Source organism: Manis javanica, chromosome 8 (assembly GCF_040802235.1).
Source record: "Manis javanica isolate MJ-LG chromosome 8, MJ_LKY, whole genome shotgun sequence".
In the NCBI taxonomy this organism is placed as follows: domain Eukaryota; kingdom Metazoa; phylum Chordata; class Mammalia; order Pholidota; family Manidae; genus Manis; species Manis javanica.
This window is the reverse complement of record NC_133163.1, coordinates 3,644,017-3,662,531: the sequence shown is the minus strand read 5'-3', so window position 1 is coordinate 3,662,531 and position 18,515 is coordinate 3,644,017. Positions and strand designations below refer to the sequence as shown.

Here is an 18,515-nt window from a genome sequence, read left to right as displayed (position 1 = left end):
GTCACCGCCTTTCCAGTCACTGTAGCCCAGAGCCCAGAAGTCTCCCCACGCCCCGTTCATCACACTGCCTCCCCACCCAGCCTAATCCATCGTGACGCAGCCCATCCTTCCTCGCTGCCGCAGGTCCAGCTTATGACCTTTTTGTCTGTGGGCAGCTGTCAGAGCCTCTGGTTACTTAGGACTGGTTCCTCCCCAGGGCGTGCCATCTTCCCGTCTGTACCTGCTGTGGAGATTTCACTTCCCTTTTCAGAAACCTTTGTGCCCTCACTGTCTGCCGCAGCACTGCCAGGGAAATAGAGTGAGCGCCATGTGTGCAATTCTAAATATTCTAAGGGCCATGTTACACAAGTAAAGGTGAAATTAAGTTTTATCTGATATATCCGAAATATTTCACATACAAGCAATATAGAAATTATGAATGAGATCGTCTCCATACTCTTCCATGTCTTTAGAACCCACTGTGTATTTTACACTACAGCACATCTCACTTCAGACCAGTCACATTTCAAGCTCTCAGGCCTGTGGGTTTGGGCAGCACAGGGCTTCAAGGTCACAGGCCAAGCACCTTAACCCAGGCCTTTACAGCCCTGATTGCCAGCTCACACTTCCAGACCTAATTCCCTTGCCCTTCTTGGGTGCTCCAGCCAAAACAGGTGCTGCCTCGTCCCCAGATCTGCCGGACTGTTCTTTCCAAAGCCTTGGTTTGGCTGCCCCCGACCCAGCATGGGTGCTTAATGCCCCGCCTCTCAGCCTCCAGGCCCCAGCTCTCCCCAGGGCTCCTCAGCAGGACTGGGGCTTGCTGAGGCTGTTTCCTCAGCATACTCATAGCGATCGGGGGCCCCTCTGTGAGTGAAGAATTCAGGCCCAACAGGGAAGTCCCATTCCTTAACACTGAGCACTAACTATATTCTTTACTTTTTGTAGACATTTTCTAAAACAGAAATACACCCTTATGGTGTGGACACTGGGCCACATTCCTTATATTTACTGAATAAAATGTTCCAGGTGTTCCTGTTTCATAATATGAAAGACTGAAGTAAAATGTTTTCTGTTACCTTCCTCTTTTTCAAACCCAAACCAAATAATAAGCAGAACAGTTTAAATGCAGTGACTTTGTGCTAGCCAGCCCTAGAGTCACGCCTCCCACCCTGGCCTTGGGGTCCGAGGTAGGCCGGGCCTGGGTGGAGAGCGTGCCCAGCGGCCCTGGCGTTGGTTGATGCTGCCTCTCCTGCCCAGGCTGCCCAGTGCTTCATTCCCACCGCAGTGCCCTTGCAGCTGCGATTCCCTCTGTGAGGACGCCCTTCCTCACACCCTCCCGGCCTGCTGTCTGCTGCCTGGCAGTCTTTGCTCAGCTAGGCCTGACCCAGGGAAAGCCTTTCTGGGCCCTCCTGTTGAGATTCGAGTCACTGTAACCCCTTCCCCAGCACTTTGTCTTCTCTCCCTGGTTTCATTTTTTCTCCTTTGCTCTTCTTACTATCAAGTCTTACTAGTTCCACGCTCTGCTCATTCCACCTGAATATACATTCTGTGCAAGAAGGAATGTCTGTTTTAGTCAGGGCTGTATTGGTGCCTGGTATGCACATGGTACACATGCAGTAAGGGTGAAAGAACAATGAATGAATGAAACCACGAGTACGTGAACGATGGGTGAGTGCCTGGGACTTCACGCAAGTTTCTTGGTGCTCAGCCTCTGTTTCCTGGTGGGTAATACGGCGATCATATCTACCTTCCTGTGGGGAAATGGGCATCTTACGTACATTCCTCATGGGAATATAAAGTGCTGTATCTTACATGGGAGGTAATTTTGCAATTTCTGTGAAGGTTATAAATGTATATACCTTTTGATCCAGCTGTTCCACTGGGAATGTATCCTGCAGGTCTATTCATACATGTGGAAACTGCCATATGTACAAGGTTATTCATTGCTGCATAAATGAATGTCCATTGTATGATGGACATAATATGTAATGTCCGTCAGTGGGGACTTACCAGATAAACAATAGCATATGCGTGGAATTGAATACTCTGCAGTGTTAGCAAAGAATGAGAAGGTGATCTTTGTGCTAGTCCAGGCAGACGTACAAGGGGTTACTCGAGGAGGAAGCAGAGGTGCAAACAGGGCACACTCCCTCTTCGGTGCGCAAAAACAGGAGGGTGGATGAATCTGTATCCGAATTGCCTTGTCTGTACACAGACACGGTGGAGAGACAAACAAGAAGCTGGTGACAGTGACTCGGGGGACAAGGGATCTGGAACAAAGATGGGGACATGGGTGAAGGCTTTCTGCTGTATGCTTTTATATGAACTAGGAATGTATCACTATGTAAAAAAAACAAAAGCTTATGTTGCAGGGTGATTCTGAGGATTAAAGAGCATGTGTGCAGAGCCTTTTGCCTAGTGCCTGAAACCAGTGGTGTGGAACGAGAGAGGAACCCTTTCCACGGCAGAGTTGGAGTCATGGTCCTGTCCTTTATTTTGGTTTGCAGTTGCTTAAACTTGTGTGCCCAAGGGTGTGACTGCAGTGTCTGCCTAGGTGCCCTGTGGGGACACAGCAGCTGGCTGGGCTCAGGTTCCCATCCACAAGTTACTCCCACGTGTATACTTATAGTTTCTGTGCACCATCTGACTGTGGGATAAAGTCTTTAAATGTGTTTTGCCACCCAGTAATATTTATTTTAATAACGGTGCTATGGTTATTCATCTTCATACCTCACAGTTGTAGAGCAGTACTATTTTTACTTGACAATATTACAATTTTTAATTCTTTAGGAATTATTTTTGTTGTGTTTCTTTAAGCCAAAAATAAAAATTTCTCTTAACCATAGCCCCAAAAGTTTTTATGACTGTCCTTGAAATTTTCCACAGGGTAGAGTGACAGTGGAGCTATCTCAGAAGAATTGACACTTGCTCAGTTTGTGGTGAAACATCAGGTGCAGAAATGGACAGCCGCAGTGCTGGCGGGATAAGGACATGCTCCCAGCCTGGCTTAGCTTTTGGAGCCACCTGGCAAGACTACTGAGTGAGCCATGGTGACTCTTAGACACTGGGCCAGCAGGCCAGTCGCCTCTGTGGAATGAGGGGTGCTGGGCAGCCTAGGCCTGGTGGGTACAGCAAGAGCTGGTGGGTGGGGGTAGGTGCCCCCCAGGAACAAAAATTCCTGACCTGGCTTTGTAAGTCACCACTGTCGTCTTGTAGAAGAAGTCGATGTCTAATGAAGTCTGTGCCCAGGTAGTGCTCGGCCTTGAGCTCGTGACACTGGCATGGGTCAGTGCCTGTGAGAGGCAGGTGTGACAGGGGAGGGGAGAAACCTGAGATGGAAGTGTTGGCTTTGTCCCAGGGCCAGTTTGCCATGTCTGCTGATTTTAAGAGGGCCAGCTGTGCCAGCCTATGGCTGTGACGCTAGAGCAATAAGCATTCCAGTCCCTGAGCCCTGGGCCCTGCTTGCTTTGCAAGGACAGGCCTCCTGACTTCCCTGGCAGGGGTCAGTTGTCAGCCACCTACCTCCTGGGGTCTAATTTTATGTAACACATGGTCCGTTAATCTCTGAAAACAGGTTTTTCATATTCTGTGATTTGCTGTAAAGATAAGGCCCCCAGAGCAGACACACTGTGTGAGTCGACTAGGCAAAAGGCGCCTGTTGCTTGGTGGGTCCGCAGCCATGAGCAGCAGGGCCCTAGGAGGCTTGAGTCAGGGACGCAGCTGGTTCGGGAGGTGGTAACCGCTCGCTCGCCCAGAGCCTGTCAGGCACCTGAGGCTCCTGGTTCCTGCAGGGTGGCAGTTTCTGAGAACTTAGGAGTCCTGGCAACTTCTAGATGGTTTCTGGTGATGTGATTTCGGGACCAGGCAGCCTGGCAAGGGGCCCCCTTATGGAAGCCACCGTGTGAGAGCGCCCCTCAGGGAGGCCTGCAAGCAGGGGCACATGCTTGAGCCCTTGGGTGGCTTTTATTTCTGGCCTTTTGTTCTTTTGGTTTTAAAGGCAAGACTCCTGATCTCTGCCCGTTAAAAGAAACAGTCGGCTAGTGGACCAGAGGTTCGCTTGGAGTGGCAGGGCTAGGCACGCACTCCTGGACGGGCCTCTGTTTCTCTCTTTAAACACACCTTACTCCCAAGAAGACTTGGAGGCGTTGCCTATAAAATATACACAGAACAGTGGATGTGGGCACAGAGGTGCCGTGAACTCAGGGCTGAGGGGGGCCCAGGAAGTGAGGATTGGCACCCCACGTGCTGCTGGCGGTGGCTGCACGCTGGCTCCCCGCCTTGGAGCAGCCAGAGCAGAGGGGCAGGAGCAGTCGGCCCAGGACTGACCGTGTCAAGGAAATGCAGAGAAACCTGGGATGCGTAGCTCTCCTGGCTGTGCGGACCTCGAGAGTCACCAGGGGCCTCAGAGAGGGATTGCTGTGTGTGTGTGCAGCGAGTCACAGAGCCAGACTCCTGGCGTGAGAAACGACTGGTGCCCGAGGGCTGTCCCCCTCACCGGTGTGTTCCAGCGCCTGGGACAGTGTCTGGCACACAGTAGGCTCTCAACAGTGTTTGTTGAGTGACTGACTCCCTCTGAAAGCCAGTGGCCTAATACTCAAGTGCAATTCTAGAAAGTGATTCTACAGGGGCCCAAATGTGCTTCGCTAGCTTGGCTGACTGTGGGCTAGAATGTGGAGTGCCTGGATGGATCCGTCCCTCCTCACTGAGAAGCAGACAAGTGTTCTTGCTGGAAAAGTAGACCTTTAAAACTTCTCCATTGTGATAACGTGTTCTCCTTTGTCTTCACAGAGACTAATAGACAAGTCACGAGTAACCTGTGTCAAATGGGTTCCCGGTTCGGAAAGCCTTTTCCTAGTAGCCCATTCAAGTGGGAACATGTACTTGTATAATGTGGAGCACACTTGTGGCACCACAGCCCCCCACTACCAGCTTCTGAAGCAGGGCGAGAGCTTTGCCGTGCACACTTGCAAGAGCAAATCCACAAGGAACCCTCTCCTTAAGTGGACGGTGGGCGAGGGAGCCCTCAACGAGTTTGCTTTCTCCCCAGATGGCAAGTTCTTGGCGTGTGTGAGCCAGGACGGGTTTCTGCGGGTGTTCAACTTTGACTCAGTGGAGCTGCACGGCACCATGAAAAGCTACTTTGGAGGCTTGCTGTGCGTGTGCTGGAGCCCAGACGGCAAGTACATTGTGACAGGCGGAGAGGATGACCTGGTCACAGTCTGGTCTTTTGTAGACCGCCGGGTGATAGCTAGAGGCCACGGGCACAAGTCCTGGGTCAGTGTGGTGGCATTTGATCCCTATACCACTAGTGTAGAAGAAAGTGACCCTATGGAGTTTAGTGGCAGTGACGAGGACTTCCAAGACCTTCTTCACTTTGGCAGAGATCGAGCAAATAGCACACAATCCAGGCTCTCCAAACGGAACTCTACAGAGAGCCGCCCCGTCAGTGTTACGTACCGGTTCGGCTCCGTGGGCCAGGATACGCAGCTCTGCCTGTGGGACCTAACGGAAGACATCCTTTTCCCTCACCAGCCCCTCTCGAGAGCAAGGACACACACAAATGTCATGAATGCCACAAGTCCTCCTTCTGGGGGCACTGGGAACAGTGTCACAAGCCCGGGCAACTCTGCGCCCCCTCCGCTGCCACGGTCCAACAGCCTCCCCCATGCCGCCGTGTCCAGTGCCAGCAGCAAGAGCAGTGTGGCGGACGGGGCCGTTGCCTCTGGGGCCAGCAGATTCGCGACGCTCTCACTGCATGACCGGAAGGACAGGCACCATGAGAAGGACCACAAGCGGAACCACAGCATGGGGCACATTTCTAGCAAGAGCAGCGACAGACTGAACCTAGTTACTAAGACGAGAACGGACCCCGCCAAAACTCTGGGAACACCCCTGTGTCCACGAATGGAAGACGTTCCCTTGTTAGAGCCGCTCATCTGTAAAAAGATAGCACATGAAAGGCTGACTGTGTTAATTTTTCTTGAAGACTGTATAGTCACTGCTTGTCAGGAGGGATTTATTTGCACATGGGGAAGGCCTGGTAAAGTGGTAAGTTTTAATCCTTGATGCTGCGCCAGAACCTGAGTAGGCAGTGACGCTTTCCTACGGGAGGGGTGGGGTGTACGATGAATGTGACACTTCTTACCCTAATGTAAGTCTAAATGCATCAGAGCCATAATTTTGGATACTGCATGCCATGTAATTCTGAATCATTTGATAATTCACCTTAGAACATTTAAAAAAATATAATCAAACTAATTGCCAGCCAGTCAGTCACCCTCCTGGGAGTATATAGAGCCCAAGGCTAGCGTTCCTGTATCAGACAACTTCAGTTTTAGGAGAATCATGACAGTGTGGGAAATGACTTTAAAATAATGAAATTAAAATTTCTGCTTCAACTGGAATATTTTTGCTTAACTACCCAGTTAGAATATTGTATACCTGATCAGAGCGTGCTCACTATGGACGGCCATTAATTGTCATTTATAGTCCAGTTTTTTATCTTAATCATAAAATGTTTAGGAATCTATGAAATTTAACTTTAGGAACAAAGCGTTCAGCAGGGTTGATAATTCTTTTTACGTTGTTCTGGCAATCCACAGAAAAAGAAGAGCCTTAATTTTTAAAACCCATTTTAGTCATTTTATGACAATTAAAGTTGTTTAATAAACATCTTTTTCAAAGAAGCGGTTTGTAGCACTCTGATTGAGATTCGGTGCCCTCAATGAAATGCCACAGTCCTCGGAGCCTAGACAGCCAACGAGCTGCAGGCTGGGGGCGCCACCTGCTGTTGTGAAGTGCCTCTCGCCACAGAAGCCAAGAGCTTTATGTCAAATGCGCTTTATGTTTTTTTTCCAACAAGGGAAAAGAGGTTTTGTTTTCTTTTGTATTTTGTGGGTGTTTTTGGTTTTTTTGTTTGGTCAAAAAGGCACATGGCTGCAGGCCCAGGCAGACGCTCAGCTTCGCTTTGTGAAGGCTCACTGGCGCCAGTGCGAGCGCTACCTGAAGGCACGCCGGTCCGGGCTCTGTTCTCCCTCCAGAGGGGAAGCGCCAGAGCAGGTTTGCCCCCGTTTCTTATTGTTGGATGGCTGTCAAGATTCCAGGGTCATTCTTGGGACACTGAGGCTGACCTGCCCCGTGGGCTCTGCCCCTGGACCAGGAGCGCATCCCCCTGCAGCCTGGGTAGTGGCTGCTCAGGACGCGGGGTGCTCACACCCCTGCAGGAGACCCGGTTCCCTGGGGAACAGCAGTGTGTGGCCCTCATTCCTTAGGATCCCTACCATCTGGGTGAGGAGTTTCCAGCTTGTTTTCAGCGTGGATGAGATGGTTCTTTGCGCTATATATTTTATGTCAAGTTGATGATTGTATTGTTTGTTAACTTATTTTGGTATTTAGGTTGTTTTTCTATTTTGCACACCTTTGTAATTAAATAGATACTGATTGTTTATGCTGGTTTGAGTAGTGAATGCAATCCAGGGAAGCGAAGGCTGGGAGACCGGCACCACGGTGAGGGGGCCACGGCAGCTCTGCGCGCTCTTGAGCGCTCCCCGCAGGCCAGGCAAGGCTGGGGTCTGCTTTCTGCTCCCGCACGCGTCATGCTGGGCATGCCCTGCGCACCCATTGTGCCCCCTGGTGTGTGGGTTTCTGTTACCTGGTAGCCGGCGAGTGTCCTGCCACATGACAGCCGTAGCGGCCTCCCAGGTGCACCTCACCCTGGTTTTGCTTCTGGTCCTTCTTATCGTTAAGATACGGTCCTTTGTTCCTAAATGTTAACTGATCTAGGGTGGCAAAGACAGCCATCCTTGTGGATGTCTCAACTTTGGAGGCTAAATTGGGCTGTCAGGTGGAGAAATTAGTAATCACTTCTCCACGTGCAATTATATGTACCTACAAAGTTTCAGAACTTCAGTGTCAAATGCTTCTGAGGCATTGAGTGTGCAGTTTCAAAATTCAGGACTTTGTATTTGATCTAAGTGAAGAGGGGCCCATCAGAGGTAAGTGGCCTTTATGGGGAAGCTTACCGCAGCCTTTCAATCCTGGTGCCAGCAGGGAGGCTGTGGATGCGCGTGCCCTGGGGACCCACGCTGGAGCCACAGGCGCCGAGCGATCCTCCAGCCCTCTAGCATGCTCAGCTAGCGGGGGTTCAGGCCGGACCGTGGCCAGGCGACTTACCTAGGAGGCCATCCGGTGGTGGGAGTTGTAGGGGGCGGCAGAGGCCAGAGGAGAGGATTACCGTGTCCTTGAAAACAGGCTCTGAAGTGTGCTAGTGGGAAGAAGCCTGTGGTGTTCCCCCACTTGCCCCTCCACCTTGAGAAACGACGATCATGACACAGTGTGGAATCTGAGGCTTGGTCACAATCTTGTTCTTCCGTTTCTGCTGGTGAGTGTGTCCCCAGCATCTTTCTGGTGCCCTGTCTGAGCCCCTTGCTGGGGGTCAGGTTCCAGGGATGTTGCATGGCTGACCCCCGGCCCCGCCCCGCCCTGCTTGGTGCTCTGTCCCCCTGACACCTGCCCCCTTTCTTTGACAGCCAGCAGAGCACGTCTCCTGCAGTCAGGAGCACAGAACGCAGGGTGTTCTCCGAGACCAGGACTAAAGTGGCCGTCATCTTGAGAAGAGGGCACGGGAGGGGGGGGCTCCCTCCTCCTCCCCTGGATTCACTTCTCAGTGGGGGCCCTTGTGGACCTGGTTGGGGGGGGCACGGGGCCTGATTTCAGGTGCAGGGGGAACCTGGGGAGCGTTTCTGTCATTTTCTCACCAAACTTTGAGCTTCATTGAAATTTGCAAAGTTTTTCAGCTTAAACATCCTGAACGAGAATATGTTTTCTAATCTAACCTCTGGAATAAAACAGCTGTTTGGGGAAGAGAGGCTCTGGCCATTCGGTCAGTGTGACTTTTCTCTTGTGAGCTGAAACACAGGGAAGAAAAGCACAGCCAGAACTCGGCTCCCTCCCAGCAAGATGGGCCTCCCTGCGTGCCCAGAGCCCCCCCCCCAGGGGCGCAGCGGGGCGGGGCCTGTCTTCCTGCCCTGCTCTGGCTCATCTCTCTTAAACTGGGAACCCCAGAAGCCAGGTTTCCGCTGGGCATTGGTGAGGCGGGTTCCTGAAGCCCCCAGCTGCCCCAGCTGCAGCCCTTCTCAGGGACCCTCCTGTTGTCCAGGGGCTGGGGAATTAAAGATCCCCTGAGAGGGCTGGAGAAGAAAGCCTTTGGAAAACCTTGCCTTCCTCTAGAAGCAAATGTGTGAGAGGGAGTAGGCGGACTCTTTAAAAATAACACATGATGCTGGGTTCTAAATTTACTTAAATAGTGGTAAAGAATCTTAATTTTGTCTTTGTGTTGATTGAACCTTCTGGCATTTTTGAAGTGTTCTGCTGTGAGCCATTGGCTTGGGACTTAAATGCCTATGATAGAAAAATGGAGGCATTGAAAAACAGAAATAAGCTATAACGATGACTACTAATCGCCTCTGACACCCAGAAACCAAGAGGAACAAAATGCTTTGAAGCTTCACCAGTTTCACGGCACGTCCCCCCCCCCCCCCCCCAGGTGGGGTGCAGCATTCTGCTTCACTCGCTAACATCCGAGTCCTGGCAGAGAGCCGGCAGCCATTTCTTCCCAATTCCTCTACTTCCTGTGGGGCAGCTTTAATTCTTAAGAAATCGTCAAGTATTGTGTTTGCACTGAGTTAGCGAAGCCACTTATCAGATGTCTGCACCTGGGTGCAAGCTCGTCCTCTCGTGCTTGGAGGGAGATGTTTTATTTCTTTGCTGAGGAAGCTCAAAGTGTGAGGGGAAAAGCAAAAGGGTCAGGGAGGGCTGGAGAAGAATCCTCTGGAAAACCCAGCGCCACATGCTGCACACGCGCGGCCCGAGGAAGAACTAGCAGTGGGGTTCAATCATTGATTTTCCGAAGAGATGCACGGAGTGCAGCTTCCCGTTCTGCGTGGAGGGCGACCTGTTGTGGCCGCCACGCATAGGTGAACAAGGGGAAGCAGTCGCCTCTGACTGGCAGTGCCATTGTGCTGGGGGTGTCCACTGTTGGGGTTCCCCTCGGCAGGGAACCTCTGCGGCCGTGTGTCGGCCTGAAAAGTCACCTGGAGATGTCTGCTGTCTTGGGCGCACAGCAGGGAATAGTCCGCAAGGCCCTCCCCTTGGGCTGCTTGGGACCCTCATCTGTTTGGGTCGCCAAGGGGCTCAGCCCCATGACCTGGGCATGGCCAGTGAGAGCAGCCTGCAGTCTGGAAAGTGAAGTCCAGTCACATTAACAAGCACTTGTATTCAGTTGTGCCCTTTGAAATGGAGACCCCAAGTTCAAACCTACATGAAAATGCTCCTCCGGGAGAGAGAAACCGTTCCACTGGTATTGACTTTCTGTTCATCCCTGCGTCTGTTACATGAACTTTGTGTCATAGTTAAATTGCTGTTTCTTGATTTTAAAGTGTAAAAGAAGAACTTTCTGCATTTTTGATCTCTGTATACTTAAGTTTATTAAAGATTGCTATGTTAGGTGACACTGTATAAAGTTGTATGAATACCTTCAGTGAAAATCAAAAGTAAAATTCATACATATTTCCTTTTTTTCACATCTTCATCTAAATTCTTGACAACTTGAATAAATTTCACAAAGAGCCTTCCTAACATGAAATGTTGATAAATTAAAGTTCTTAGCTGTTGCAATATGAAGCTTTAATTATCAGTATTGTTAACTTATACTTTTAAGAAAACCGTGTTTGTTTGCTGCTTTGGTTTTTAAGTTGTCACTCACTCTCGAAGGTAGAGACTCACTACATACTCGATAATGCTGAAGTGCTTGGGGTTGGCCTCTGTATACTGACATTAAATAAATGTGTGACTGAACTGTAAATATAGGTAATTTTTAATAGTCATTTTCACATTTAAAAAGCTTTAAAAATCTTAATTAACCAAAAAAGAAAGCTTATAAGTGCTGTAAAATTAAGGGCCTTGTTAATGTTCATAGAACAAATAGCCACAGTTACTGCCGCCTTATTACTAATTCTGAGTTTCTCATAATAGAAACTTACTACGCGAAACGTTTGCTGTGGGTATTGAAGGTATTGCCTTACGTGGCGCTCATCTACACCAAAGCTAACCTGGGGAGGGGTGTGGGTTTCAGCCGAGCCATCTCAGGCTCTGTTTAGTGAGGGTTCTGACATTCTGAAGTTGCCCTGGGCTGTGCCCTGGCTGGACAGCGCAGACTCAGTGCCCCAGCTGTGGGGCCAGCCGCCAGGAGGACGGAGCAGATGCTAGCAGGCTTCTATAGGAGCTCGTTTCCCAGCGAGATTTTGTTGTTTTCCTGCCCTTGATCTTGAAAAGTTTGCTTGAGGCTTTGTGATGGCTGTTGAGGTTGCCCTCCCTTAGACACCAGGCCCTGAGGCTTCACTGCAGAATGGCTCCCTAAGCAGGGCAGTGGGAGATGGTCCAGGGAGGGTGGGAAGTGTCTCCTCACTCTGGCAGACGTGAGTGGTGTGAGCAGCACCCTGATGTCTTCATCCCTCAGGGCTTCAAGGCAAGAATTCCAGACCTAGACCAGCAGGTCCCCACAGAGGCGAAAGGTGCAGCTGAGCTGTCCTGAGACATAGCCCCTGGCAGGTCCCGTGCTCCTTAACTCCATGTCCTGCTGTTTCGTACGACCTCGGAGCTTGGGGCCGGGCAGGCCTGGGGGCCCTCCCTCCTGGCTGCCTCTCCTCTAGGTTGGCAGCCTGCCTCAGTGATGCCCAGGGGTCCAGAGTCTTCTGACTGCTGTCCCCCCGGCCTCCAGCACCCTGTGTGCTCTTTGCTTTGACTGAGCTGCCAAAGCAGAGGACACGGGCCTCCTGCCCAGGAGCAGTGGGTTCCTTGTTTCCTCAGAGCGAGTAGATGTTACGTCCCAAATACTGCTAGGCTGACAAAGTTTAAAAGGACACACACGCATTTTGATCTTTTAGAAATAACTAGTTTGTCCATTCAAAAATATTGCTTGTCCTTTCTTCCCTTTGTGGCCACCTGTCAGAAGAAACAGTTGATTCTGACCCAGTGAGTCTGGGAAGCGACAGAATATCTAGGGGCCCCCAGGGCAGTGGGTCAGGGCAAGGCAGGGTGCAGAATGGCCTGGGGGTGGTCCAGGGAAGCAGAGCCTAGTGGCAGCCCTGCTGGGCAGGGAGGCTGTGCCTCACCTCTGAACCTGGCCCATCCGACCCGGGGACTTCGGCCTCATGTGCCTCTGGATGAAGTGGCGGCTGCTGTGTCTTCCGCCTTGGGCAGTGGTCTGGATAGTGTGAGTGGATTCCTGGGGCTGGGGCGGCAAGTACATATGTAGGTAGAAGCGTGCCTGGTGGTACTTACCATTTCTGTGCCACCTAAAAGGGCATCACCTGACCTCGTGGCCTGCAGATGAGATGCAGTGATGCGGGGCCCGCTGCCGGGGGGAGGAGCTGCTCTGCGGAGGCTGCCGGGATCGGAGGCCAGGCTTCCAAGGAGGCCAGCCCAGGTGGCCTCTGCAGCACTGCTCTAACCCCCGGGCGCTCCCGCACCGGCTTGGGAGATGTGCTTTAGTCGGTCTGTTTGACGTCAGCCTGTCCCTGCCAGTGTACGTGTCACTTCTAGTTGGGGTGCGGAGGGTGACCTGAGGGAGTCAAGTGACCAGGCTTTGAGGAAGGCCCGGAGGTGACTGGGTGAACCCACGGGCAGCCCAGACTTGCTGACCTCCCCACAACTGCCCTCTGGCGGCCTGAGGCCTCCGATCCCACAGCCAAGGCGAAGCGCTGGAGTCCGTTGAGATGGCCGCCACGTGCCCGAGGGGACTTCAGGACAAAGCCTATCTCTGACATGGGTCTCTGTGACCCCCGCAGCCGCCTCCTGCCGTCAGGGTTGACAGTCTCTGCAGTGCCCACCAGCACATGCACACCCTTTGTTGTAAATTGTTTTTTTAACCAAAATATTATTTTTCCGATACATTCTTGTGAAACAAGGCTTAATACTACTACCTGAGCATTACAAATTGTAACCAAGCCCAAAGTAAGAGCTGGAATATTCTATCAATCTGCAAATGAAATCTCTTGCAGGAATAAAATGGAAACTGGTGAGAACAGAGCAGCGTTTTAAACAACTGGATTCAAGAATTGTCGCTGTTTTGATAATAGGCTTCCTCCCTGGAGGGGTGGCTGGTATTCAGATTCTTGGCTGGAGAAATCTTTTGCTTAATTGATATTTGTAAAGCTCTTAATTGCCAGCTGCCCGCGTCACCCCCAGCGACCATGCCGCCGACACCTGGGAGCAGGCGTTGCCCATCGATGCCTGTTCTTTGTTCGTTCCTCCCTGAGAAAAGTAACCAGGGCGGGTGCGGGGACAGCAAGACTGTCCCCCAGAGGAGGCGGCTGGGGCATCGGTCCCCGTGCTGCTGCGCACACCTGCAGGGGCCGTCTCCCCGCAGCAGCTGTCCCCGGCGGGCCCCACTCCGGGCTCTGCGTCAAGGTGTCCAGCTGGGCTTCCTCTTCAGGAGTCGTCTGGAGCCTCGAGGAAGGGCTGTAAGGCTGTGTTTTCTATCTGCTCTTTGATCTCCAGTAAGGTTTCAACTAATGCACAGTTTATAGAAATGAGGGGACTTTTCACATTTGATTTTCTTTTGAATGGCTGTGTTTTCCCCACTGCCTCCACTGTCCTTCACAGCAAAACAATTCCATCTTCAAGAAGAGAACAGGTATCAGGTCAGCATCCCATTGACCATAGGCCAGACAGGGTCCTCGCCCGGGTGCTGGGTGCTGGACCCCAGGGCTCAGGCCCCAGCCCTCCTTACCTGGGGAGTTAGGTAGGTAGGTGGTTAAGAGGGTGTCGCCCTCTCCTTACCTGCTGCTGACCTGGAAAGGCCTTGCGAAGTCCTTATTTCAGACCCTTCCTCACCCCCACACCTGGACAGCCACAAACCCACACCTGTGCAGGATGCCCCAGTTCTGGAGCTCATGTGCAAGGGCCCCTCGGGGGGTGGGCTTGGGTAGTGCTGGAAATGGGGCTGAACTGCCAGTCCTTGTCGCACCTCTCCGCCTACTCCCCTCTGCTCTGGTAGAGGGGCCCCTTGCCCAAGCACCCCAGGTCCTCAGGACCCCTCTGTGGCCAGGCCGAATAGCTCAGGCTGCCTCCGGGCTCAGTGCCCGAGGCCCGGGCCCCCCATTGGACCCCAGGGGCGCGCTACTGTTCAGAGTCCGTGCTGAAGTAGTCCACCAGGGGAGACATCGTAAAGGCTGACCCTGTCAACCAAAGCCCAGTCCCCCGGATGCTTAGTGACCAAGGGTGCAAGTGTGGACCACAGAGGCTGGAAGGTGGGCCGAGGGTGGGCGCTTGCTTGGATAACCTTCTATCTCTTTTGAACGTGGGCCTCTGTGGACAGTAGGATGGCAGCGGGGGGTGGTTCTAGCTGGTCCCCACTGCTGTCAAAACTGGGATTAGGGCTTTAGCCAACACAGACCGGGGAGTGGGTGTGTGCATTGTGTACAGAAGCATGCAGAGGGGGGGTGCTTCTCAGGGATGGGGAGATGGGCAGCCCGTAGGGCAGTGTGTCCCCACTGACATCAGGACCAGTGCCTGTGCCACCTCTGTGCCTTGGCACCCACCTACCCTTGGGACAAGGAAGGGGCCCAGTCGTCCAGGGCTGTCACTCAGAATTGGAAAAAGCCCATGGCAGGGGAGGCTGGGCTGGGACAGCCAGGCCTGTACGCCCACCGTGGCAGTCATGAGTGACCTGTGTGCGGCCCCTGAGCACTGGGAGTGTATCAAAGGCTTCAAAAAGAATGTAAAGTGTGTCAATAACAATTTTCACACTGATTACATGTTGAAATGATAACATGGGATATATTGGGTTAAATGATACATTAAAACTAATTTCACCTGTTTTTTAACTTAAATATGTTACTGGTATGTAAATTCCTTGCTTACATGGCTCGTGTGGTCCTCGTGCGGGACGGCGCTGCGCTCAGAGCCTCCTCGGCACGTGGGGAACTGCGCTGCCCCGGGTGGCGTCCCGGGGGCCAGAAGAGGGCCCGAGGGGCGGCCTCCGGGTCCCTGCCCCGCCTGCGTCCTCATTCTCCCTTCGCTTTTGCGTTGGGGATAGGGGTGCCCATCCCTCTTGGAGACCTGGCACGGTTCCTGGACATCCCTTAACGCCCGGAAAGCACTCTCTTCAGCCCCTCGGAGTGTGTCTCCCTGTGAAGGCAGAGAATTCCCGCAGGGAAGGGGCTCCCCCCAGGCTGTCCTGCCCAGTGGGGCCGAGGCGGGGCTGGCAGGAGCAGCGCTGGGCCGCCACCTTGCTGTGCAGGTCTCGTCGCGGTGGGCTGAGGGGGGTGCGGAGCATTCTGCTCCCCTAGAAGTCGGCACAGGTGGGGCCTTTTCAGCAGTGACTCCGGATCCGAGGAAAAGAGCTCCTGTAGATTCTGGCACAGCTCTCTGCTTCCTCATCTCGACTAGATGAACAGAGGCGGTTTTAAGGTCAGAGACTGGAGAGAAATGACTCGGAGTGGACAGGGCCCCTCCCCTGGGGTGTGGGCGAAGCCAAAGGTGGATTTCAGACTGTCACCCTCCTTGGTATCTGCACAAGTCCAGCATGTGGAACCGCAGCCTGTTTGCGTAGAGTTGAAGGCTTGTCATGTATAAACAATACTAACAATTGAAGCATTTTTCAGGACAGCTTAAGAAGAAATTTGTGTTCAAAAAGCTGAAAATTTGTAGCTTCAGTGTTGCACTATTGTAACCTTAGAATTATTCTTAATAAGTGAATGCCAAACTCCGATTGACCACATGCATCCCAGTACTAAGTACAAAGAAATGCAAGGGCTCTTTGCCTCATGAGGTTAACCCCCCCTCAGGTTTATCTGAACTCATGCCCGTGTTGCCAGAGGCCTCCCCCCTCAGTAAGCGCCGCCAGGAAGGGACAGACGTCCCCTTACTGTGCAGGAGGGGAGCAGCCCCAACACCAGGCCGCCAGCACGCTGCAGCCAGGGGCGGGACTGAGCTCTGTTCCACGCCTCCCCACCCCATGGCCCAGATTCTCTTTCCTGACCTGCTGGCCCTGTGCAGACGCTGGTGCTAGAGCCGCAGGGGTGCCACCATCACGTCACCCAACCAGAGAAAGGACCCCTGGAAAGGAGACTTTTAAAAAGTGCCGCTAAACTCTGTCAGTGGAGGCTGAGGCTGGCCCTGGAGGGCAGGTGCGCAGTGCGGAGGGGCAGGTCGTGGCCCCGCCCCCTGGGAGCTGCCGCTCGCCTGTGGGCCACCCTGCTCACCAGATTGCCCCCAAGCAGGGGGCCAAATTCAGTGGGTCCGATTAGTCAGGAATGTTATGCAATCCAGTAGGTGAAAAACGGAGGATTTGTTAAAACACTGGCTTCCAAACAGAAATCTACCTTGATCATGTGAAATGGCGGGAGAAGTCTTCGCTGGATTAATGTGAACTGCTTTGTTTGCAGGGTGTATTGTCATCCCCAAACCAGGCCAGGCCTCCGGGCGGAACTGTAGTGTAGCGACCCCGCTGCTGCTCGAAAATCCCGCCCCGCCAGTCCGCAGGGAGAGGCCCCAGCGGACGCACGGAGCTGCGCTTCGGCTTCAGCCTCAGCCCCCGGCGGCCCACGCATGGCGGGAGGCAAGTCACCTGGCGGAGGGCAGGCGCAGGGCTCACTGGGCACCCAAAGAAGTTTCCAGTTTTAAGTCTTTCTTTTGAGGCTGCAGTGAAAAATAAGAAACAGGATTTTCTTGCTTTTTATTTTAAAATTCAATGTAATTAAGATCTCATAAATACATACACACACACACACACACACACACACACACAGTGTAAAGTAACATATTTCTTGGACAAGAAATGCCCTTAAATTCAACTGTTAAAACCTGTACTTCACTCTTTTTGGTTTTGTACTGATTTTTTTTTATATGTTTGGTGGTCAGAAGACAACCTGGAATGCAGTCATAATGAGAAAGTTGTTACTTTCTAACTTCAATATGAAATTCAGGAAAACATACTGCAATGACAAATTTTTTAAAAATTGTTTGCACTTATAGTTTAATGCTGTTAGAAAATTACTTTGAATATGGCCATGCATGGTGGCTGCATGGCCCTCCAAGGTGTGGCGTGAAGATACTCTTTCTAATCTGTTACATTTATTTTAATACTGTTGTTCCCAGTGCAGCCAACTCCGTGTTACATGTGTACATAATGTGATTCTGCTACTAGGGGAAATGGTCACTTCACTAGTAATTTTCACCATTTAAGAGTGGTATTTCTAATTCACAAAAACAGTATTAAAACTATCTTGAATATACCATTTGCTTCTCTTTTGTTAAACTGGCTCCATTTTAATGTCCTTTTGAATGAATCTGGTGGTGTGGAATCATGCTGTCAGTGCACCGCCCACCAAAGCCCTCCCCGCGCCCAGCCCACAGAGGGTGCGGCCGTGTGGGACTGTGCTCACCTGCAGGGGGCTCTGGGCCCCTTCTCGCCGGTCCACAGCCATTGGGGGCACGTGTGCGCGATACTGGGGGGTCAGACTCGTTCTTGCCTTGCTGCCTACAGCCCACGCATCCACCTTTTGTCATTGGAAACGCCTGTGGCCACAAACAGCTCGGTCCCTCTGGTGAGTGTGAAGGTGGTTTGCTAGCCATGCAGCGACGTGAAGCACCCAATGGAACTGCATGGGGTTTGGTCTGGTGGAAGCCAGCTCACGAGCAGCTGAGCAGAGGCCACCCCGAGTGGGCTCGAGGGGGTTTTAGAACGGCAACCCTGGGCAGCTGTCACAAGGAAGAAATGTTTCTCAGCTTAAAAACTCATGCCCAGTGGGACCCTTGGAAGGCTTGCTGCTTTGGTGGCCCTGTGTCATGAAGTCTCTGAGACACGTCTCTCTCAGCGATTGCATTGAATCAGACACGTCTGCATGACTTTAGGTAGAAGCCTGAGCGCACACCTTTCATTTTCACCCTTCGTGGGACTCAGCAACAGGGCCATGTTGCTGTTTCCAGAAAAGTCTCATTGGCCTTGGTCTCGGCTTCATTCTCTGCGGAGAGGTCAGTTACAGCTGAGTCCTGGCCTGGCCACCACAGGCCAGGAGGGCCGCTCCTCTCAGAGGCTCCAGTGGCTTCCTCACACTGCAATGGACACACCACAAAATACTAAGACACCTACTGCTTTAAGTGAAAGAACCAGAATTTATGTAAAGTACACATACAAAGTGATCTCTAATTCATATTAAAATGTACTGTTAGCACATTTTAGTTTGATATTTGGTGTTTGTGCCTTTTTAGGTGTTGTAAGTTACACAGAAAACCCAATCCATGCAGGTCCAAGAGACAGACGAGGAGGCCACACGTATTTCTGGAGATCACAAAGGGCTGCCTCTGAAAATCAAGTCCAGAATTTGGGATCTCACGGCCTCTTGGATCGTCTATTTGTAGGAAGTGGAGGTGGGCACCTGCCAGGCCCCAGGACAGTGATGCGGGTGAAAATTCAAGTACAGTTTGGCCATGGCTTCCTCTGGCCAAGGTCTGCGTTGTGCCAGGTGGACACT

General features: G+C 52.1%; 2 protein-coding genes across 22 annotated transcripts in view; one reads left to right on the top strand and one right to left on the bottom strand.

Moving 5' to 3' along the window:
* Window positions 1-16,565, top strand: part of WDR20 (WD repeat domain 20) — a 56,965-nt gene extending 40,400 nt beyond the window's left edge. For 2 of the 10 annotated variants that reach the window (XM_073241834.1, XM_073241835.1), the window contains exon 2: window positions 4,768-7,424. In XM_073241834.1, the coding sequence (XP_073097935.1) occupies window positions 4,768-6,045 (1,278 nt within the window). In that variant the 3' untranslated portion in view covers window positions 6,046-7,424. Of the gene's footprint in view, window positions 1-4,767; window positions 7,425-8,507; window positions 10,415-16,427 lie in introns of those variants that run through there. The other 8 variants (XM_073241836.1, XM_073241837.1, XM_036991541.2 and 5 more) reach the window with 7 other exon arrangements.
* The window catches only part of MOK (MOK protein kinase), a 45,064-nt gene continuing 43,100 nt past the window's right edge, over window positions 16,552-18,515 (bottom strand). For all 12 annotated transcript variants that reach the window (XR_005053961.2, XR_005053964.2, XR_005053955.2 and 9 more), the window contains 2 exons: window positions 17,427-18,096; window positions 16,552-16,680 (listed from right to left, as the gene is read on the bottom strand). The gene's annotated coding sequence lies outside the window, so the exon portion shown is untranslated. The remainder of the gene's footprint in view (window positions 16,681-17,426; window positions 18,097-18,515) is intronic.